The sequence below is a fragment of the Alosa pseudoharengus genome, unplaced genomic scaffold (genome assembly GCF_046254945.1).
Source record: "Alosa pseudoharengus isolate Yale_2024_CS ecotype anadromous, Long Island Sound unplaced genomic scaffold, YU_APseudo_1.1 YU_APseudo_1.1_scf_21, whole genome shotgun sequence".
Classification (NCBI taxonomy): domain Eukaryota; kingdom Metazoa; phylum Chordata; class Actinopteri; order Clupeiformes; family Clupeidae; genus Alosa; species Alosa pseudoharengus.
The window spans coordinates 18,540,784-18,564,823 of NW_027468674.1; the positions used below are offsets into that span (position 1 = coordinate 18,540,784).

At 42.9% G+C, this 24,040-nt stretch overlaps 3 protein-coding genes across 3 annotated transcripts in view; all 3 read left to right on the top strand.

Annotated features, from left to right (window-relative positions):
* Positions 1-4,455, top strand: part of ttyh2 (tweety family member 2) — a 92,634-nt gene extending 88,179 nt beyond the window's left edge. The window contains exon 14 of the mRNA XM_076298052.1: positions 2,210-4,455. Within this exon, the coding sequence (XP_076154167.1) occupies positions 2,210-2,290 (81 nt within the window). The 3' untranslated portion in view covers positions 2,291-4,455. The remainder of the gene's footprint in view (positions 1-2,209) is intronic.
* Positions 4,456-5,023: 568 nt separating this feature from the next.
* On the top strand, positions 5,024-18,103 carry dnai2b (dynein, axonemal, intermediate chain 2b). Its single transcript, XM_076298739.1, has 12 exons — positions 5,024-5,206; positions 5,794-5,955; positions 6,134-6,255; positions 6,720-6,862; positions 7,028-7,141; positions 7,883-8,022; positions 8,313-8,435; positions 8,778-9,001; positions 9,508-9,643; positions 10,385-10,531; positions 13,486-13,719; positions 17,945-18,103. Exons 1-12 carry the CDS (start codon positions 5,024-5,026, stop codon positions 18,101-18,103), a joined length of 1,887 nt encoding a protein of 628 aa, XP_076154854.1.
* kif19 (kinesin family member 19) overlaps positions 17,939-24,040 on the top strand; it is a 53,726-nt gene continuing 47,624 nt past the window's right edge. Inside the window, exons 1-2 of the mRNA XM_076298927.1 lie at positions 17,939-18,378; positions 19,250-19,330. Coding sequence (XP_076155042.1) covers positions 18,340-18,378; positions 19,250-19,330 — 120 coding nt within the window. The 5' untranslated portion in view covers positions 17,939-18,339. The remainder of the gene's footprint in view (positions 18,379-19,249; positions 19,331-24,040) is intronic.

Here is a 24,040-nt window from a genome sequence, read left to right on the forward strand (position 1 = left end):
TACTTGAAAATGAGTACGCTGAATCACAGGGGAGTTAGAATTTCATTTAGCATTTATCATCACTAGACTTTCATCACTCTTGTCTGGGTGTCTACATTTTGATGTGGGCCTAAAAATCTTAGTCAGCCCTCCCATGTTCAGGAAGTTACCCACATAGTTTTTGATTGAAGTAATTCTTCAATTCTTATCTCGGCCATTGGGCTTTTTGTTTTCAGTTATCTGTAGTTAGAATCTTGTCTTTTCTGAGGATGTCTCGGCGTGGTGTTCTCAGCTGGGTTTGTCACTGTGCACCTGTGCTCTCGTTTCCACTCTCATCAAGCCGAGCTTCCCAGCTGACTGCCCCACATGCTGCCCCCCCCCCCAGCTGTAGTTAAGAAAGAGAGGGAAAGGAAGAGAGATGCCACTTCCTGAATTTAAACTAGCCCCCAAAAATGACTTCTACTTTCTCCTCAAGGACGTTTGCTCTTCGTTCACGTGAAGAGGAGAGAAAGAAAAAAAACATCTGTCAACTTGAAATGAATAGCACTTGGGCCAATTATTTAATCAGGACTTTGTTTAGGATATTAATCACGGGTATAGTCTTGGGTGCTTCACGGAACTGGAGACAAACTGGGAACAGACCTTCTGATTTGTTTAATCGTACCCGATAAGAATGAGAATGAGATTGAGCAGTACAAACCTACAGTACAGATGGAGTTTGGTACAATTGGGAGGTAGTTATGAAGTCTGTTCCCAATTTTAAGTGGAAGAACTGTTGCAAGGGAAACCTCACGGGGAACAGGGAACAACCATGAGAAGAACACAACTCACATAATTTATTGATATTATAAATCAGCTTGAATACTCCTACAGTGTCAATAAAAATGTCTTCATATGTGTGCACTGGTTGTTAGGTATACCACTGCACAAATTAATATATTTTCATATTCCGTAAATTCAATACTATCTTTTGAGGAGAGTTGGTTATTTTGTAGTTGCTATTTTCAAAGGACGCATATATTTGGAGACTAGTTTTTTTCTTTATAACTTTTGTAAGAAAATGACTATAATCAGTGCCTTGCTTTGAAAGGATTGCTTTGAGGATATTATGTCTCCTCTTTTCTGGTCCTTTGTGTATCTCTGAAATGATTCTGTCTGCCTCTGTCTCTCTGGCCTACTGTTTAATCCCCGATGCAAAAGTGGCTTTTTTGTTTTCAGCTAATAGCCTTATGTTTTTGTTTGTTTGTATGTTTGTATGTTTTCTTTTCTTTCTTCTTCCTTCCTCTTGAAAAAAAATAATACAATTTTTGGAGATAAACTCACAGCAATTTAGAAACCGAGTAAGTTATGGCTTTCCTTCTACTTATGTCTGTTCTGTTGTCTCACATGTCCTCCATTTTGTATGTTTTATTTTTTTTCCAACTCTACCCTACTCCTGTCTTACTTTGTAATATCTGTAACCCCCTCCCTGCCTATAGCTCATCCCTGGCATGGCTTCAGTCCAATGGAATTAATGTGTGTTATAAAGTGTATCCATTTCCTTTTTTTAATCAAAGACAGGATGTTAACCCCTCCCATCACCATATTATACTCCCTCTTTCCCTTTTATGGGCGTGTCACTTCATGACTGACAGTGTCTGACCTCTGACCCCAGATATAGCTCTCCCTCCGTGCATGCTGTGCACGTCCGGGTGTGCCATTCTATAGACTCAACCACCATGAGGTTTTGTCTCACGTGTGCTATTTCGTGCTATAGAATATTCTAGATTCCCAAATCTTTTTTTTTTTTAATCCTAAGACACCTCATTGAGAAGATAAAGAGTTTTTTCTTTTTTTTAAATTGTTGTTACACCCTGACCCCAAGTTACTATAACCCAAGTCCTATCTAGATGACTTACTTGTAAGACTTGCTTGCTGTATGTAGACACTTTACTGCCCTCTTGTCTCTGACTGATGTCACGATTTCTGATGTTTGTGTCTCTTGGAGATGATGTGTTACGTGTTCACCACACTTGATCATGCATTAATAAGACAAAACTGTAATATATTAACCACAAGTGAAGTTGTACTATTGCCATGAGCACAGAGTGAGTAAACTTAAGAGAGCTTTCAGTTTTGGTAACATGTCACAGCTTTCAATCCATACCTTTCCTCCGTACTCCCGCTTTGAGGAGACTTGTAGAAGAGCTGCAAGTCTTGATTTTGTCTCTCTGTCCATCTCTCTTTGCAGTACTCACCAACCATGAGGGCCACCTACCTGTCCATGACGGAGGACCAGATACGACACTTTGGGAACGACTTCCAAGCGTAGGCCTGCGGAGTCACACCATGTCACTCTGCGTCTTCTCCACGTTTTTGAAAGTGAAATTCATATGGTCAACACCAATACGGACACACACACACACACACACAGGAAATAATATCTTTCCAAAGAAATTAAAATATGAAAGAGAGAGAGACATAGACAGTGTGTGTGTGTGTAATAGTGGTCTCAGTACTAGCCTGCTGCTTTTGGACAATTACTTTTGGAGAACAAGAAGCTGGAGGAGGAGGAGGAAAAGGAGGAGGAGGAAGAGTGCTTGAGAGTCCACACAGACATCGCCACAATTTCTGTCTCATGTAATACAGTCCACAGCATCTCAGGACTATTCAACAATGCAACCGGTCATCCTCTGTCCTTTCTCTGCTGTCCTCTGACTCTGGTCTCCCCTCAGCATCCACCTACTCCCCCAGCCTAACTGCTAACCCTGTCATATCAAAGTCTGTATCTGTCATATCACTTAAATGTTACTTAAATGTTTTCGTGCATTGGAAGATAGAGTACACCAGCTCTTCTGTCTGTCTTCCTGAAATGCTGGTAGATGGTGAGCAAGGATGGAAGATGATCTTGAATGGTAACAAAAGCACATATTTTGAACAGAATGGATCTCAACAGACTTGACAGTTTTAAGTCTGGAAGCTGTTTTTACCTCGTATGAGGGACACGAAAGAGAGTCTGAATTCATTTCACATTTTGGCAACACATTTCAGTGAAATCTCATCGTATATCTATGGAGGCAACTCCAGTCTTACCATGCAGTCCATGCAGTCTTCTCTGTGTATATTGATAGGAAAAGATGTAGTGCGGAATTTATTAAATTGATTAATAGTGATAGTAATGCCAGTTTTGTAATACCATGAATCTATCATTATTTACTTTGGCCAATGTGGTGAACAAAAAAAAATCAATTAACAAGATGTTCTGTTTAAAGTGAAATAACATTCTGGATGCTAATCCGTTTGTCTGTTCGGGAGTGAAAACAATTATGTTGTTTAACAGAAAAATGCTTAGCATGTCCTCTGTGCCTCTTTTCGACATGTTTTCGACCTCCTGTCCCCACCTTCAGCACACTGTACAGCCATCGACGGTTACAATCTGTAGCCTATCGTGTACATGAGCACAGTTTGCTGGCCTCAGAGGAAGCCAACTCTTATGTATGTGGTGTGTGTGTGTGTGTGTGTTTACAGAGACGGCTCTGTATATGAGCACATGTGTCCTCACCAGTGTTTACCGGTATTGAGGTGTGTGTATGTGGCTAAATCTGTGATACACATGTCTGATGGTGGAGCCAGTGATATTTTGGAACTGTTGAGATTTGATATGTTCAACATTTAAACCACAGTGTCCATATTCCCTACTAGTGAAACAAGCAAAACATTTTTTAACGACAGTCATATATTTCTCTCTGGGTCCTATGAAGCACAAAATCATTAAAATGAAGTGCTTGTGAAACTGAAGTAAGGAGTGATTGAGTCAGTACAGTAGCCTACTGTGCACACATGGTGGCCTAACCAAGGCTACTTCATTCCTTGCACTCTGAGCCATTAAAATGCCCTTTTCTGTTTGCATATCCTCCATTGAGACCCTTTTCCATTTCCCATAGCCATGGTAAAACTGTTGAAGTAGGCTAACCAACTTCTGTACATAGCATGTATAATAACAAATTATTTGTGTGTGGATTTTTTTAAATTGTTTTATTTTCTGTCTAGTCTATAGCACATGCAAGGCTCTTAGGCCACTAAAGTTTGACTAACAGAGCAATTTGAACTTACTTCTGAACTTACAGAGCAATTGGAGTTGCTCCAAGACCATGAGCAAGGGGAATATTGTGGTAAAGGCATTTCATGTGTAGCCTTATTGGTGAGTTTTTCTGAATTGTCCATAATGGAACACTGTTGCAATGATGTTTTTAACAAAGTGTCTTCTCAGTTGTGGGAGTAGGTCACTCTTTCCCTTTTAGCAAAGACAAAAAAAAAAATTCTACCACTGTCTGAATTGTCATTGCGCCGAATTTTTCATGTTTTACTTTTTCTTTTGATGTTGGGTGCATGTGAGTCGACACTGCCCTCCACAGTGAGTGGTGCGTGGTTTCTATGTGGCGTTATTTCTCAGAATAAGAATAACGGTGTTGACAATAAAAGTACTTTTAAACATGACTCCCTTGTTATTGTAATGAATGATGAAAAAAAACAACTGTTGATACACTGTTTTTTAATTGTATCACTTTTAAAGTTCAAGTAGCAGCCGAATATTTGCAACAGTTCTGGGCCACTAGAAAGTGGACAAGTAGGCGGGTGATGTTGCTAGGATACCATAAACTTTGATAGATTTCAGTTCATCGTGGAACAGGAAATCTGAAACATTGGAGTCATAATAATTCACACCTTCATAATTAGGCATCCACCCCCAAGGGGAAGGTAAGAATAGCATGGTTATTAGAATTGCAGTTAAATACCTTGTTCGCCTTGAATATTCAAGTGTTGTAGGCTTGCTGAAACAGCTGGCCAAAGGATGCTTAGCAATAAAGCTAAATGTTAGCGAAAGGGTTAGGCTAACTACGTTAACATACCCGGTTAGCCAGTGAGGTTTGTTGGCCAATGTCAGCTTGACAATAAACAATAACGTCAGAGATATGTCAAGGCTACATGAAGGTAACGTTACCTGTCAGTAATTGTTATTTTTCAATGTTTGTCCGCACTAACATTTGCGCCCACAGCATTCACAATGGAGATTGTGTATGTGTACACAAAGAAGCGCAGCGACTTTGGTCGACAATGCAATTTCTCGGACCGTCCTGCCGAGCTGCATGTTGACATCCTTCCAGACCCCTCTCTAGCTGCTAACTTTATTGGGAGAGACCCATGTGATGTGCCGACACAATGCACGCAAGAGATGTCGGAACATGAGGTTGGTGTCCCCAAGGTGTCCCCTATGTGATATATTGAGCAACGTTTCCCTAGCAACAAACCATGTCATATTTGAGGGACAAACTGTATGTATTATCATTTATCCATACTAAATGAAGAGAATTGCAATTCATGAATATCCTCGAAAATGTTTCGTTGTCTGTCACTGTTCAAAAAGCCAGTTCCACATCTCTTTCAAATTCTCCATTTAAAGGGCCAAGCCTAGGCCTCTATCCAGTCTTAATTTCAACATTCAGAGAAGAGTTATGTTTTAATGTAAGTTAATGTGACATTGCCAACATTTTCAAGATGAATTCTATCCTCAATTATCACACAACAGTATTCAGTGTCTTAAGTGTTGTGAGATTGCCTTGCTTCGATGAAGGAGATAAGGAGAACCATTTAGTCATCCATACTGAGTTTTTCTAATGACAGCATAGAGGGTAGCCTGGCCTTAATTGCCTTCCTACGTACTTCCGCTCGATTTTCATCTCCCTCCACGACTCCTAGAAGCGAAGCGTACCAAGGGGATGGCAAATTGCCAGGCTACATAGAGGGCTGTGATGTGAAAATCTTGTCCTCCACCAGGTGAACACAGATCGTTATGACTCTGAGTCACGAGGCATAAACCACGTGGAGGGTGGCTGGCCTAAGGATGTCAATCCCCAAGAGATGGAACAGACCATTCGCTTCCGCAAGAAAGTCGAGAAGGACGAGCACTACATCAATACCATCATGCACCTGGGCAGTGTGAGTGCTGCCCTTTACCAACAATAGAGTGTGCAGGCTATGAGGGTGTGAAAGATATTCAGTGTGTAGTGGCTTCACCACATATTAATGTCTTCTGTTAACAACATAATGGGGCCCCTGAATAGCCTAGTAATGCAGCTTCGTCTTCATGACAGACCTGTGTTCCTCCTCACCACAGCTCATGGAGCACTGCATCCAGCAGAACAACGCCATCGACATCTACGAGGAGTACTTCCACGACGAGGAGGTGGTGGAGGAGGCTGAGGAGCAGCCATCGGCCAAAACCATCAACGTCTTCAGGTGTGGCGGGGGTGGCAGTGGTAGCGCATCCATGGAAAATTAATGTTGTTGCTTATCCTATTCTCGCCCACAGGCACTCTGGTTGTCCTAAGCTGTTATTCTCTCCCTTCTCGTTAACACAATCTACGAAAAATGCAGAAGCCTGTGAACTTCAGTGTTTACATCAACATAAATATTGAAGGACAGTGTTGCAGAGATTTAAGCCAAGCAACTGTTGTGTCATTAATATTTCAAATGGACTAGTTTCAGCATGCCGTGGTAATGATGCGTTGTAAAGATTGCTTTGATTGACAGCACAGAAATGATGCAACAAGAGGATAATGGGGAAGGGAGATGACGGGGGGAATGACCACAGGCTGGACTCAAACCTTAGTCCATTATGTTTCCCTGGGTGCTGATACTTCCACCATGCAACAGCTCCAGTAGTGCTACCTCTGAGATGTCATTGCTACTCTCTCCCACAGAGACCCCAACCCGGTGAAGCGCACAGCCACCAGTCTCTCCTGGCACCCCGATGGCAGCCGCAAGCTTGCCGTGGCCTACTCCTCCCTCGAGTTCCAGAGGACAACTCAGGACATGTGCTATGACTCCTACATATGGGACATTGGTACGTTGTCCGTTCATCCTTCTGGCCGTCTGTCTATATATATATATATATATATATATATATATCTGTGTGTCTATGTATCTATCTGTCTATCTATCTATCTGTCTATCTGTCTGTCTTTTGTGTGTAGAGTTTGAAGCTTAGTTGTTGATTTGTTCCCTTCAGAGAACCCCAATAAGCCTGACATGACTCTAAAACCAGTGTCCCCTCTCGTCTGTCTGGAGTACAACCCCAAAGACTCGCACGTCCTGATTGGAGGAAGTTACAACGGCCAGCTCGGTGAGTCCACACTAACCCTCACCTCTCAAATAACTTCTATTGTGCAAAGTTGTGAGGAACTAATTTTTTGGTATTGGTAAAAACAGACTGGCTTCAACCTCAGATTGAGCCTGATTCTTCTGTGTCTCATATATCAGCCTGAAATACCTTACAAACCCATACTCTCAAATGAAGTCGTGGCCTAAAGCCCGCTTCCTCTGTTCGACTATAACGAGCCACGATTGAGCCATTAGATTTGCATCGTTTGACTTGAAGGTTGTCTCGCTTATCCTATTCAGTGTATTTATGCAGTCTGGAAAAAAATAAAAACCCTGTCTCTCCCAATCTCTCTATGTCCCTAATTGCCTAGAGTTGTTTTGTTTGTTAATGGAATGGCTTACGTAAGGCCATTCAAGGGCAGCTTTTAGGCCATCTCGTCCAGACTGAGGTTAAGACTGCTGGCTATAAAGTGTGTAGAGAGTTTGATTAACATGTGGCTGTATCCATATTCATGTGTCCACCTGTGTGCAAATTGAGGTTTGTGTATGTGTGTGCAGTATTTTGTGTCTGTTAGGTGTGTGGGTGTGTGTGTATGTGTGTCTGATCAGGTGTGTGTGTGCATATTCAAGCTGCTGTGTTCTCTCCCACTTACTTCTGCCGCGGTTGTGTACTCTCACCTCTACTCTCACCCCTACTTTGCATATGCATGGGCTCGCTGGCTTGCTCGCCCGCTGACTGACTCACTGGCCTGTCCTTGCTCAGCCTACTGGGACACACGCAAAGGCAGCCAGCCTGTGGAGATGTCGGCCATCGAGCACAGCCACAGGGACCCCGTCTACAAGGTCATCTGGCTCCAGTCGAAGACGGGCACAGACGCCTTCTCGGCCTCCACAGATGGCCAGGTCAGCAGGTGGACCTCCACACACACACCCAGGGCACTCTGTTTCTGCCAACCCCAATAGAGAGAGAACAGATTGACCCTCATTGAGGGATTAATTACCTGCAGATAAGAACACACAGGTAGCCGAGGGAAAAAGTAAAGCAGGCATGTTTTAATACTTTCTTTATTAAATATAGTATATTTTACATAACATTAAATATTTATAATTATTTCTATGTATACTCTGTTACCCTGTTGGTCTGTCTGTGTATCTCTCTGCTGTGTCACTGTGTGTGTTTTTCTGTTGTCCAGGTGCTGTGGTGGGACATTCGTAAGTTTACTGAGCCGACAGAGCGTCTGATCCTGGACCCCAGCAAGAAAGGCAACCTTGAGAACGCGCTAGGGGCCATCTCTCTGGAGTTTGAGACCACCATGGTATGAGACGAGAGACCACATACCCACAAGAGCATGCTGACCGACTACTCGGTCACACAGACTCACACATGCACACACACACACACACACACACTGAGACAAGGCTATGGTCAATTTCGACAGTGTAAAGCACATGCCATGTAATGATTATGGTACTACATATTGATAGCTACTGTATTTTCGTCCACTACAGCTTTTTAAATAGAGTAAATAAAAAGAGTTATGACGTTCTATCGTACTTCCTTTCACACATTATGAGTGTAACTTGAATGTCTTTGAAGCTTTGGCTGCATGACAACAGTAAAGGCACTGAATCTGAACGGCCCAACTCTCGTTGTCCAGCCAACCAAGTTCATGGTGGGGACTGAGCAGGGCCTGGTGGTGTCCTGCAACCGCAAGGCCAAGACGCCCGCCGAGAAGATTGTGTGCACCTACAGCGGACACCACGGCCCAATCTACTCCCTGCAGAGAAACCCGTTCTTCCCCAAGAACTTCCTGACCGTGGCCGACTGGACCGCGCGCATCTGGTCCGAGGACATCAAGGATTCCTCCATCATGTGGACCAAGTAAGTGGATAGGCAGGCACAGCAACATCACTCTGAGATTAGAAATAAACAATCATAAAAATGGTTGGTACATCTAGCAGGATTTCCAGGAAAGCTGGAGGCAACACAGAATGTGCATTCAAGCAGACTGAAAACACTTGAAGCAGCACTCTCAGTGTTGGTCCTAATGAGTTGAGTCACTTGATTCAAGTTCACATGTGATAAAAGAGCCTGTTTGTGAGAGCTCCATCTCATGCCAGGAAGTTAGCGGCACTCAGCTTCTATTTCCAGTAAGTGCTCAGTGTGTTTCCACTAAAGTACTTTTTCTACATGGAAGGTAGCATCATATAGCCAACAGGGTGTTGAGTCCATTAGTGTTTTCTCATCAATAATGTGAAGAAAAATAAATCAATGGTTTCTTTAATCTTACGATCACGATAAAAAAAATATGAAGGTAGAGGCCTATTGCAATGGATTTGGCAGTGGTTTTCACAGCCTGGTGAGAATATCTTCCTCCCCACCTGCAGGTATCACACAGCAAACTTGCTGGACGGCTGCTGGAGTCCCATGCGTCCCTCTGTCTTCTTCACTGTCAAAATGGACGGGACATTAGACGTGTGGGACTTCCTGTTCAAGCAGAATGACCCCATGCTCACCCTCAAGGTACAGTATGGATGGCTCAGACTCAGGGGTTCTGGATTCTATAAATCTCCAGTTCCTTTGATAGTTGAGAAAAACACACACATACTGTATATATGTATATATATGGGCCTTTAATTCTTCTTATTTGAAATGGGGGACTTAAGTTCATTTTATGAAATTCAAATGTGTTGTCACAGGTGTTTGGAATACAGCCCAGGACAACTAGAACAATTAATTTAATTGAATTGGTGTCTTTTAAAAATAAGTGTGGATGTAGGTTTGGTTAATGTATGTGGGGGAGGGAGAGAGAGAGAGAGAGAGAGAGAGAGAGAGAGAGAGAGAGAGAGAGAGAGAGAGAGAGAGACAGAAACTAAGCTAATCTTCCTCAGCCTACCTGAAGCAAGGCTTGGCTGATGGCACTGTGTTGCACAAACAAAATCAGGAGGGTGCCTTCTTGGTCAGTCAGCGATTCTGTCTAATTACTATTGAGTGCGTGTGGGTGTGTGTGTGTGTGTGTGTGTTTGTTTATGTGTGCATACATCTAAGTGTGTGTTATCATGTTATTATGTGTGTATGTGTTTATCTACTTATGATTGTGCTCACTCTCAAACACACAGTGTGTGTGTGTGTGTGTGTGTGTGTGTGTGTGTGTGTGTGTGTGTGTGTGCGCGCGCGCTCCTGTATGTGTGTGTGTGTGTGTGTGTGTGTGTCTTTGTGTGTGTGTGTGTGCACGCACGCCTGTGTGTGTGTGTGTCTGGTCAGGTGTGTGACGAGGCTCTGTACAGCATGCGGGTGCAGGACAGCGGGCGCTTCATCGCTTGTGGCTCCCAGTTGGGGACAGCCACTCTGCTGGAGGTCTCCTCTGGACTCTGCACGCTTCAGAGGAACGAAAAGGCCCTGGCCACCGCGGTAAGAGCGCATCCATGACCCTCACCACACTCGATCAACAGCCGTAGCCCGATAGTGTAGCACTAGCATAACCCTTAAAGGTGTACTGTCACACCGGTGTGCCTGGAATGTTGGAAAATTAACATTCTAAAGAATATCTGGGTTCATTCTCTTTTGTAGGGCTCTGGGTTCATTGAATTCAACATAGAATTTTTGGACCTTGGACTGTTGCGGAACGGACTCTTAGATGTTAGAATGTTAGAATGTTCAAAAACCCACACCTTTAAAGGTTAAAGTATTTCACATGTGTTAGTGTGCTCGCAGGTTGAGATGTTATGTTGCGCTGGTAGTGAGTGGCATATACTAAATTGCCCTAATGTGGGACACCTACTGTAAGCCCCAGTGGGTGAGGCTCTTCCTCAAAGTAATGAATGCCGGTAAAACTATGGGCAAAGCCAAAACTGTAGAGTCCTGTCATCAAAATTGGATGTGGATTTAATATGTTGTCCTCACATTGATGCAGCCTAATATAGCCTACTACAGAAGTCAGAAAAGCAAAAAAAAAAATGTGCCACATTAGGGCAATCCACCCTACATGCAGATGTCTGTTATGTGTAGTACAAGGTATAGCAAGTACAACAGGCTTAATCAGTTGCCTGTTCGTCCACCAGTTGAACACTGTCCTAACTGCATAGTGCATACTGTACAACTCGAGTGAGAATCAGCAACAAAATGGCTTTGATTACTTTGTGTTTTCAATTAGAATGAGCTAACTGGACCCGAACAAAGCAGTGCTGTGCAGCGCAATGCGACATGACGTTTTGCCGGACAACCCTGTTTGTATCTTCTTTTCTCCTGCTCGCTGTTGTTCTGCTATATGGAACGAGAAACATGACACAGTAGAATGGCATATCTATATATTCCCATAGATCCAGTGTGGACAGAAAGCATGCAGTGCTACGCGCCAGTCAAAAGCTTGCATGCAGTGAGGAGAAGCTGTAATTGTACATGTAGGAGAGTGGACAGAAGTGTTGAGTCAGAATGCACTTAGATAAGACCACCAGTAGAGGGAGCTGTAGTGCCAGCTGGAACACCCTGACCACAGATGGGTCCAAGCGCCTATGGGGATCCCGGTTTGAAATCAAGCTCTCTTTTTAACCCGTTTCTTGCCACTCTCAACTGTCAAATCTGCAAAAAGCTCCTGAAAATATACTTTAAAAAAAAAGAGAACAAGAAAAGACCACAGGCATAGACGCAGCATGATACATCACTGCTACGTACGCAATCAGCATAAAACATATGCAAAACAATGCAAAGCCAAGCATTTTACGGTGCAGGCTTATCAGCAAAGTCCATACTATCCTCTGGAGAGTCACAAAGATATCTAGGCTAGCGGTTAATGTTGGGCCATCTGTGGCCATGTTTGGACAAGATCATTAGCTACAATTAGCAGCTCCTCTTATCTGAGTGATCTCAGGCAAACCAGAAAGCCATTCATGATCCGTAGTAGCCTTGCTGGTCTCAGAGTCGTTAGTGTGTGTGTATGTGTGTGTGTGACTTAAACCCACTCAGTGCAGTTGGCTGCTGATATCCTTCAAGAGAACCATGGGTGACTTTAGTTGACAAAAATGCACCAGCAGTGAAAGATGTCGATTTGGGAGGAATTATAGCACAGCGGTAGTGTCGGTCATCCAATGCCACATACGGACCCAGTAACGGTACTCATGCCCATGTCCGACCTGAGGTCATTTTTGTCTTTCAGGTTTCCTTTTACATCTTTCTCTCTCACTCATTTCCTCTCCACTCTTCACTGTCCTATCAAATCTCCTTCCCTCTGGCAGACGATACAGGGCACTGTTTGCCAAAAACAGCCGACTCAAAGACAGCTTCTTTCCCCAAGCAGTCACTCTGTTGAACACCCAGTAACAGCCCCCACCCTCATACTGAACAAAGTCAATCAACACTGTTCTGCTCATCTACCTGTATTATTAATACATGATCATTGCACTGAACTGCCTTGCACTATATTTATTTTTAATCTTAAACCTCAGTCTATACTGATATTGCACTATCCCCACCCTTTCAACTGTATATTGCATCTTGCTTGTGTCTGTTGAGGGTCCACGACCATGGCACCCTTGACAGCACCCCCCCGGCAACTGCACTACCATATACCACCCATAGTGTCTATCTATTTATTTATTTGCAAATGTACATACTGTATTTATTCTCATACATAGACATACTGCCTTCATTCTATTCTTACTGTTCTGTTTTTATTCTTTTTACTCCTTTATGTTTTTTATTTATTTATTTGTTTTTATTTATTGTATCCTTATATGTTATGTGAATGTTGTACTTGCGAGCAAGATTAACCGGAGTCAAATTCCTTGTTTGTGTATGCAAATCTGGCCAATAAAGCTGATTCTGATTCTGAAATAAAGGCAAAAAAGCCACAAAATAAAACTTAAAAGCAGAGGTCAATTTACCCAACAAAGTACAGTTGCTGTATGTATATAAGTCAAAGTCAAAGTCAAAGTCAAAGTCAGCTTTATTGTCAATTTCTTCACATGTTCCAGACATACAAAGAGATCGAAATTACGTTTCTCACTATCCCACGGTGGAGACAAGACATATTTTACCAATTTTAAGTCCACAGACAAACATAACATTCAAGTAAACAAAAAAGTAAGTAAATAAATAAGCTATATATATATATATATATATTGTGTGACGGAGTAAACAATTTGGTCAAAGATGTCTTCCCTATGTCGTCCATATCAGTGTGTGTGTGTGTGTGTGTGTGTGTGTCTGTGTCTGTGTCTGTGTTTGTGTCTGGTGCCCTGATGTTCTCCTGTATTCCTACCCTGGCCATATGTTTTCCTCAGTCATTCAAATCAGAGTGTGTGTGTGTGTGTGTGTGTGTGTGTGTGTGTGTCTTGTGCCCTGATGTTCTGTGTGCCTCCCCTGGCCAGATGTTTGAGCGGGAGACCAAGCGGGAGAAGATCCTGGAGGCGCGGCACCGCGAGATGAGGCTGAAGGAGCGCAGCCGCTCTGAGCAGAGCAAGGAGGACGACGGCAAGGAGATGGACGGCGAGGAGAGCGCCGACGACATGCTGGCCCGCACCGAGAAGGAGTTCTTCGACCTGGTGGAGTCCGAGCAGAAGAAAAGGGCCAAAGACGAGGAGAAGGACAAAGCCATAGAGCAGGTAAGAAGGAGCTATGTGTGCATTTAGTCATTTTTGGGGGGTTTTGTCTAAATTACTTACCACAGTGGTTTTCACAACTTTTCACAATGAGTACTGTAGGATTCTCTGGTTGTTGCGTTGTGTTTTAGTTCTAATGGTTGTATTGAAGATGGTCAATAAAGCTTGACGGCGGGATCAGGATCGGCGATTAAATGATGATTTATTGTAGATGGTACAATAATGAATAACAGAACACAGGCTAAGTCTCGAACAGTAAAACTGTGCAAAGTGTAACAGTTGTGGTTGTTGTTAGAAGCGGCTGCTGAGCCTTCCGACAGAAGATGCTCCTTGGTCGCTTCCTCGATCCGTCTCAGAGTCAAAACCTAAGATAAAGCCTGTTATACTAAAACATACAAACGAAAATCATGCCAACGTGGCAGATGCCAACAGGTGTACAAAACCAGGCTCTGGCTGGATGGATACCAGCCCTGAATGGCCCATGTTATGTCTGATGTTCCTCGGATGTTCCCAAACATCGGCCTGTCTGACCTTCCTGCTGGTGCACAGGCCTAAGGCACAGTTATGTTATGTACAATAGTATGGACCTCTCCCCGTTGTATACTACACAGAAGTAACATATGAACACATCAGAATACAGTAAGAATACCCCAGAATTCTACAGTACCACCCACAAAAACAATTGGCTCTCCAAGTACCACCATTATGTCTGGCATTAAAATACAGGTGCTTAAGCCAATTCAACTACATATTTTACATACTGTTTTGCATGGTCAAGTCTTTATGAAAAGACACCTTGGAGACTCCCTGAGTACCACTAGTGAGAGTCCGCGTACCACAGTTTGAGAACCACTGACTTACCAAATGTTCAAAATAACTTAAAATAATATAAATACTATAAAATAACTATATCTTGTAATGCCAGTCAAAGGGTTGTCGGAGATTTCTTTGCAGTAATACGGATGGCTGAAATAATTTCTAGGTGGTTTCATTAGGAACCTTTCGTGAGAAGGTTCTTGCTTGAGCCTTTATTGGTTCCTCTGTGGCAACCAGCAAAGAACCCCCTCTGTAAAGAGTGGAAAAAAAGATCTTCAGTCGTCTGCTTGAACACTTTGTGACCCCAACATGTTATGTAACCCTTTAGCTAATACCACTTTCCATTCAGTGAATTCACACAGCCACTTGCCTGATGGTCACCAAGGAACGACCGTTGCTCAGTGTTGTTCAGACGGTCAGCTAGTTCTGGATGGAGGCTGTTTTCTCCACTCTGTCCTGTCTGCTCCATTAGTTTCCTGCCAGATGTAACGGCACCTTGTTGCTGTGAGATTAGAGCTGAGCTCGTCTTGGTCCACTGGCCAGGGAAGATAAGGCGTGCCGGCCATCTATATATAGCCATGGGAGCTGGTGCCTGAACGTAAATGCACACACACACACACGAAAATCAATAACCATTAGCGATGCGATTGAATGTCTGAATGCAGCTGCATCAGGAGATGGCATCAGGTCCTACGTCAGGTCTAGTGACATCAGCAGTGCAGCACAAGCCCCCAGCACACTCTCCCCAGCAATCAATCTCTCTTAAGCTGTTAAGTTTTTTTTTTTTTTTTGGCATGGTTCACATTTGTTGCACCATTCACATTCTAACAGCCCCCCCAAAATAATGAAATACCTAAACAATACATAACATGCTTATATACTTTATTGTATATATTACGATATTGTAACCAGAGGGTTGCCGGTTCGAACCCCGACCAGTAGGAACGGCTGAAGTGCCCTTGAGCAAGGCACCTAACCCCTCACTGCTCCCCGAGCGCCACTGTTGTAGCAGGCAGCTCACTGCGCCGGGATTAGTGTGTGCTTCATCTCACTGTGTGTTCACTATGTGCTGAGTGTGTTTCACTAATTCACGGATTGGGATAAATGCAGAGACCAAATTTTGATCAAAAGAGTATATATACTTATACTTATACAGTGCTTCACTTTTTCCACATTTCGTTATGTTTCAGACTCATCTTAAAATGGATTCAATTATTTATTTATTTTCTCATCAATCTACACACAATACTCCAACACCCCACAAAAAAGCAAATGTTTGGAGTGTTTTGTAAATGTATAAAACAAATAATACAACATTAAAACTTGATTGGAGTCCACCTGTGCCTAAATGAATTTGCTGGACATTAGTAGGAAAGGCATACACATCTCTTTATATAAGGTCTCACAGTTGATAGTGTATGTCAGAGTGAAAAGCAAGCCACGAGGTAGAGAGAATTGTCCGTAGACCTGCAAGACAGGGTTGTGTGAAGACACAGATCTGGGGAAGGGTACAAGAAAATTTCTGCAGCATTGGAAGTGCCCAAAAGCACGGTAGCCTCCATCATTCTCAATTGGAAAAAGTTTGGAACAACCAACAGTCTTCCTAGATCTGGCTGCTCAGCCTAACTGAGTAATCCGGGACGAAGGGACTTGGTCAGATAGGTAACCAAGGACCCAGTGGTCACTATGAATGAGATTTAGAGTTCCTTTGAGAAGATAAGAGAAGCCTAAAGAAGGACAAACATCAGTGCAGCTCAGTGCCTGGTTTCTTCCACACACGTCGTTGGGAATTCTGGCCAAATAGTTCAGTCTTTGTTTCATCAGACCAGATTTTACTTCTCATGGTCTGAGAGTCGTTCAGGTGCGTTTTGGCAAACTCCAAAAAAATGGCTTCCATTTGTTTACTTAAAGGCCTGATTGGTGGAGTGCTGCACTGATGTTTGTCCTTCTTTAAGCTTCTTTAAGCCAGTGAATTAATTAAGGTACAGGTCGACTCCAATCAAGTTGTAGAAGCATCTCAAGGACCATTGATAGAAATAGGATGCACCAAAGTTCAATGTCAAGTGTCATAACAAAGGGTCTGAATACTTATGTACTTATGTTGCTTTTTGCCACTTGTGTTGGAGTATTGTGTGTAGATTGATGAGGAAAAAAATAATTGAATTCATTGTAAGATGAGTCTGAAACATAACAAAATGTGGAAAAAGTGAAGCGCTGTGAATACTTTCCGTATGCACGGTAGAACTCTAGCTGTGAATTGTACATTAGTGTTCTCAGCCCTGTAATTAATGTAAGGACTCATTGTGCTCACCATGCAAAATGGTCTGAAAGTGTGAGATTGATCGAGTAATTGGCACATTCAAGGAAATGATAGGCTGGGGATGATGCATTAACTCAGTCGAGGTGTTTGAATTGACATGCTACGTTCATTTTTTTTTTTTTTTTTTGTCTTATTACAGGAAAAAGATGTCTGCGATATAAAGGAAATCTGAAGCGGAGGATGGGGCGGCACTGTATTGTCATATTGAAATGCCACATGATGTGTTTTGAATAAAGAGAGAGAAAGGGAACAGACAGTGGTGCTCATGCACAAAAGAATGAGACAAAGCCTGTTCCATGCATTGACTGCTGCTTTCCATGATTAAAGATATTTTTTTGCTATTTTGAAATAATTAGATGTGTGGGATTGTGACACTTTGTGAGCAAAAATGTCCTACAGTGGTCTGTTTTAATTTACTCCTTAATGTTGTTTTAGCACAGTAGGTCTATACATAAACTATTAACATTAGATTAGATTAAATTAGATTAGATTAAATTAAATGAAATTAGATTAGATTCAACTTTATTGTCATTGTGCAGAGTACAAGTACAAAGACAACGAATTGCAGTTTGCGTCTAACCAGAAGTGCAAAAAAGCCGAAAAGTGCAATATGATATAGAAAGTATAGACAGGACAATACAAATATAGTGCTGAATACATATATATGCTGTTGGTTTACAAAAGGTGCTTTAGAGTAATATAAATTAAATCAAACTGGTATTTTATCATCTTAGCCTAATTCTATTTTTTAGGTACAGAAATTGAAACAAAACAAAACAACATAGTTTTTCATGTCTGCATTATGCAATACTATTATGCAATTATATTAAATACATTACTGTAAGTAGGCTACTGTAATAAGGTAATGAACTAGCGCACAAAGAATAGAGCACATCTCGTGTTCTTTTCATGGATTGCGCACGAAGAAAGCGCTTGTTGATGTGTTCTACAAAGTCACCGGTAGGTGTCATGGCAGAGTATCCCCTACTGAGCAAGGAAGCGGTGGACCGCGAGCGCATCAGTCGCGTTTAATGACGAGTATATGAGCCTGCGAAGAATGCCCTTGTGTACACTTTACTACTGATCTCTAAGGGGATCCAGGAACAACACAGGAGTCGTCAGATGAAAAGGAGAGTGAAGGTTGAGAGGAAAGCAAGCCAGCTGACAACAACAAGCTGCCGTCTTTTCCACATTCTCCGGCGTTCCGGCTTGTTTCATATAACATTATCGGAAGACTTCACACTGAGATGAGCGATGTACATTTAAACTGCGAGAGATTCTAAATGATTGCGCTGCCTTTTGTTGAATATACATACGGAAGACTGGTCAGCTGCTCTGGCAAACGAATGTAATTAAATTACTGTAAGGTTGTTACTGTTTTTTCCTTTTACGCAGCTCAGACATGGTATTGCGCAAAATGTTAGTTAGTGTGCCCGATTCAGAATAGACATTTCGTGTTCTGCGAGGGAGACGCACTTCGGAGAGTCATGAAGGACACATCTGAATCAAAGGACCAACAACTAACTGTGAGTTACCAATTATCTAAGTCCAAACCGTTCTAATGCTTTATCTAATCTAACGTTTTTACTGCTCAGAAAATGTCTTCTATAACGGGCTAGATCTCCTTTCTATGTGATCTGTGCTCTTCTGGCCCAGATCTGAATAATTCACGTGGACAGTCTCAGTTGCCTGTCCCCCAATATACAGTAGACAGGTCTCTATCATCGCACTGTCTGTCCTGTAGGCTACAGCCACTAAATAGTAGGCTAGTTGTGATGGTTGAGCCCGTTTCTCCATGATCTTTCTTAGAACTCACATGGTTGTTGATATCCCAGACACGCAGTTTGAAAGAGTTGTGCTAGGCCCTCTAATTTAATTGTATAGGTCAAACAGGCACCTTGGAGTAGGAATAGTGGGAAAATAGGCTATGTTTGGATCTGTCCCGACTCCCATTTGAAGATATGGGCTCATATTGCGCACTGTAGGCCTACTTTACTCTTCTTGTAGCATTTCTCGAGGGCAGGATATCCCATTATAAGTAACTGCCCAATGTTATTTGTTTCCACACACATACACACACAGTGGAGAAATGTTTTTAATATTGTGTGTTTGTATGGGCCTTGAGCTTTAAAAATGATGTTCAGATAAGTGCAATTATAGGTACATGTAATGTTTATGTATTATAATTGCATTACAAAATTCACTGACTCGTCAGCGAAACTGTAAGCCTACAGTACATCTCACAGCAGGTGCACAGCACAACTGATTACAGTGATAGACATGTTTACCTGTAGGCTTTTTCACATACTAGGACACCAGTATCTGAATACTCACCTTGTACTCAAAGTGTGCCATCATAAGTTTAATATTAAATTAAGTTAATATATTCTTTCTCAGGTTGCCTTGCGAATCCGACCCCTCAGTGATGCTGAGCAAGAAGAAGGAGCCTCCATAGTCGCCCACAGGGTGGATGACCAGGTCAGTGTGTGTGTGTGTGTGTGTGTGTGTGTGTGTGTGTGTGTGTGTGTGTGTGTGTGTGTGTGTGTGTACACACCAGTGTGTGCTGATTCTTTCTCATTCAGATACGGACGATGACAATTGGGGTTTTGGTCTAAGGAAAGGCAACTATGCTCAAAGATGTGTGGTCTTTATGGATGTTTGTATACAGGGTGGACCATCTACATGAGTGAGTGTATGGGCATATCGGTGCATGTGTGTGTGTTTGGGCATATCGGTGCATGTTTGTGTGTATGGGCATATCGGTGCATGAGTGAGTGTATGGGCATATCGGTGCATGTGTTTGTGTGCGTATGTGCGTGCTGTGGCCAGCCCTAGCTGAGATAATACACTCAGGGACTCCTGTCGACAGATGAGTCAGATACAGGATCATCACACCTCAAGTATATTTGTGTGTGTGTGTGTGTGTGTGTGTGTGTGTGTATCTGTGTGTGTGTATCTGTCTGTGTGTGTGTGTGTGTGTGTGTGTGTGTATCTGTGTGTGTGTATCTGTCTGTGTGTGTGTGTGTGTGTGTGTGTGTGTGTGTGTGTGTGTGTGTGTGTGTGTGTGTGTTTGTCTGTCTGTCAAGCTGGTGCGTGATGTGCAGCTGCTGACTAACTGGCCAGCTCATTTAGTTTGTTACGCATCAAGGCGATGCTGCCGCCAGTGTGCTGCTTAATGTCACCAGATGATGCTCCTGGTGAGCAGAACACCTGCTGAGGGCTGAGCACTGTTTAAGGTCACCTTTCCACTACCATTTCCGATTTACACTATGTACGGATCCAAGTGCCCACGGGGACCCAGGTTCGAATCCAACCTGCGTTCATATCCCGATCCCACCCCATCTCTATCTCCCACTCACTTCCTGTCGGTCTTCACTGTCCAGTCCAAATAGAGGCAAAAAGCCCAAAAAATATGATGTAAAACTATGACAAATGTGAACAGGTTATGAAGTTAAGAAGTTGGTGTCTGCTAAAACTCTCCCAAGTTATAGTTATAGTTACATGGTTGGTTATACAGTAATTGCTTGGCAGATACTTTCATTGAAACGTAGGTTTCGGGTTTTATGATTGAGGTTAACAAGCATCTCACTAAAATCTCAAATGTGCTAATAGGTACAAGGCGTAATTAAGGTTTTACACACACCACTCAAAATCTACTGAGAGAGTGAGCAGTTTCAGATACCTCGGAGTTCACATCTCTGAGGATCTCTCATGGACATCACATATCCACCCTGATGAAAAAGGCAAGACAAGAAAATTCAAGATAAATACAGAGCTGTGCAAGTCTGTTATTTCTGGGAAAATAACAGCATGCTACGGCAATAATAATACTCAGGATAAGATGGTCCAGCTCAGCACAGGGTGATTTCGATCCACTAAACAAATCACCAGGACGGCACTACCTGGGTTACAGTGCATACAGCTCTGGAAATAATCTAGAGACCACTGCACATTTTTCTGATGTCATCCTACGATTGACGAGTGACATTTACATGTGACAAGTATTTATATTTGAATTATTGTCCTTTGTGCAGTTGAGAGTAGTTGTTGCAATCCCAATTTTACAGCTTTTTGTATCTGTGCAATTATGCAAGTGACAAATACGTTTCTTAAATCTTCTTAAATCTTGAATGTTTTGTAAAGGTAGTCCAGGGTAGTGACTCAGTGTCAAATAACACATGAGTCAGTTTATCCATTCCTTTTACAGTCCCTACGGGAGCCAAAGACGGCTTATCACAATGTCATACACTTCCGATCACGATAGACCAGGAGCTCCTAATGCCTCTGGAGACCGTCAGCCTGCTTCTCTAGAACAGGGTGATCTCATTTGTCTGGCACTGCCGTGGTAACCTGTGATGATTAATGACAGGATGCAAAGGTGCTGATGCTGATTTCTAGGAAGAGGGTGCTGATGACCCTGGCCCCACCCACTGAGATCCCCCCCCCCCCCTTATATTTTAGCCCATGCTTTTTAAATATGTCTCGATTTCTCTGTCTGTGGTGAATAGTGTGCCAGTGTGACTCATCTAGTGGTGATTGTGTGACTTGTAGTAGTGACTGATCCACGGATGCCATATGTTTGGTTCATGCAGTATATATTTCATCTGTACAGAGAGTACCTTCAAAATGAATGTATGCAGTGATGCTCCTTGTTGCATTCCATTCTATTCTATTCTATTAATACATGCCAATTTTCATATAACCACTGTATTTCATGTAGGTTACTATACATTTAAACAGTTTTGATGTATATTGCATAAAGAATCTGTTGATAATCCATTTGTCGATAGTTTTGTCTCTCACAGTTGTTTTCCTATCATAGTGCCCTGTCCCGTGGTTATTGTATCATATGATGAAGTTCACCTGATGTGTCATTGTGTTTACACCTGAGAGCTTATTTGCCCCCCCCCCCCCCCACAGGTGTAAACAGGTTGTGCCGTTTGGTGAGGAGAATGTGGCTGAGCACAGAGGCTTATGGGCTTTTGTTGGGTCTCGTTATACTGTTTGTGCACCCGAGCGCATGAATGGAACTGGATGAGCCAGGGCCACTTTGACTGGCCATGCTCTCGCAAGGACGTTGGGAGATTAGCACGCACACACATGGACATGAACACACACACACACACACACACACACACACACACACACACACACACACACACCTGTGCAAGCAATAACACACTTGAAGTTGTTGTCAAGTAAATGCTCAGAGACAAGCCGACAAATAATTATGTAACAGAGAAATCTTGAGATGTATGCACACACACACACAAACACACACACACACACACACACACACACACACACACACACACACACACAAACACACACACACACACGCGCAAACACACACACACACACACTCGATAGTAATTAGACAGAATCGCTGACTGACCAAGAAGGCACCCTCCTGATTTTGTTTGTGCAACACAGTACCATCTGCCATCCCTTGCCTCCAGGTAGGCTGAGACAGATTAGCTTAGCCTCCGTCTCTCTCCCCCGTCAGTCAGGCACCAGGGGCCATCTTAAACCCTGAAGAGATGAGCCTACTGGCTGTTAAGCTTTAGAGGGTTTAAGTCTACTGTGGCCACCTGCTCTGTTATCAGACATACACATAATCACACACACACACACACACACACACACACACACACACACACACACACACACTTGCTTCTATCCCTCCCCCGTTCATCCCTCTCTCCTCTTCTCCCAGCATCCCCTCGTCTCTGCTCTCTGTCGACCAGCAGCGTCCCAGTAGCCATGAGCTGCATCAGTACCACCAGTGAGGTCCATCAGTACCTATACGCTCAAAACCAGAACTGTACTGGTTTTGGTCCGCAGAGCAGCCAAAAGACTACACTGTAATTAAATGTACTACTTCCTCTGGTGCCAAGTTTGTGTGGGGGATTCAAGAACTGAATAATGTTGTATGTTATGTTTCTGTTTTGTAATGTAAAGTTTGTCCCTGAATGCACCTGAGAGACTTCACATAACATGAAGTCTCTAGCAGGCTCACTTCGTTCTCAACCAGTTAATGGGATGAGGTCAGTGAAGGTGTGGACAGGGTCAGAGGCTAACAGCGAGAGTGACTCTCACAACACTACTGCCACTACTGCAGGGGAGGGGGCTACAGCAGTGCATTGTGGGCAATTATGTATATATAGTTCCTCAGTACCTGTAGTGTTACGGATTTAGGCCATTACGGTAACACAGGGATCTGGAAAAGAAGAGTGAGACAGTGACTTGGAATATCTGTCTTTGACCAGTCATTGAATTCTACCAAGTTACCAGTTCTGCCCAATAAAATGTCTTAATTTAATTTTAATACTAATGAGAGTATGCTTATTTTGTATGTTGCTGTCTAGCCTATTGGGTTGGCAAGCATTGATGTATGTCACACTGCTATCCTAGCTGTTCAATGTAAACAGCCTGTGTGTTATAGTAGAGCACTCTAGCTATTTTTAAAAGTGTTTGAGTTAGCTTTTCTTAGCCCGCCGGGTTAGCGAGTGTCGTTCCGCGTACACTGTTTCACAGTAATCTTGAGACAGACAGCGGAGTTGACCTGTCTTAAGAGGCTGGCTAAAATTGGCCACTAGTGTAGAGATTGCCCGACTTATGGAGTCACAAGGCAGAAGAGCCATCACAAGACCATACACTGATCTCATGATCACCGCCACTCTTCAGGACAGCCCGACAGGCCAACAGGACTGACATACATACACTGCCCACACCATACAAGGACACTTATAGGGTCAGATCGAGCTTTCAAGGGACAAGCCTTCTGTTAGAGCCCACAACAAATCATTAAAGCTATTTAGAGTAAACAGTGTTTAAGCTTGGGAAGAAAAATACTGGGCGTTGGTTCAAAAACAAAAGTCATGTGTCTTATTGGCTTGTTTGCTTGTTTGTTTTGTCCTGCGATATTATATAACTAGAACATTATAATGCTGTTAGATGTACCTCCACACACTAAAACACAACATATTCAAAGGCATTGCTATTGTTATTGTTATTTGTGCCATGGTACTGCTAACACTAATGTCCATCCACGGCCAGTGTGTGTAAGGTCCTGTGGCTCGACAGTGTGGTAATGGATTGGGGAGATGGCATGCTGCTAGTTGGCATGGGGAGAGAGGCTGGCGTGACTGGCGAGGCCCTGGCATTGTACTGGACTGGGCATGTGTG

Bases quoted from the DNA above. Each gene is read 5' to 3' on its own strand.
- dnai2b (XM_076298739.1), top strand. From the start codon at position 5,024: ATGGAGATTGTGTATGTGTACACAAAGAAGCGCAGCGACTTTGGTCGA. The intron at 6,863-7,027 runs GTACGTTGTCCG...TGTTCCCTTCAG, and splicing joins CTCCTACATATGGGACATTG to AGAACCCCAATAAGCCTGAC. The intron at 8,436-8,777 runs GTATGAGACGAG...CTCGTTGTCCAG, and splicing joins TGGAGTTTGAGACCACCATG to CCAACCAAGTTCATGGTGGG.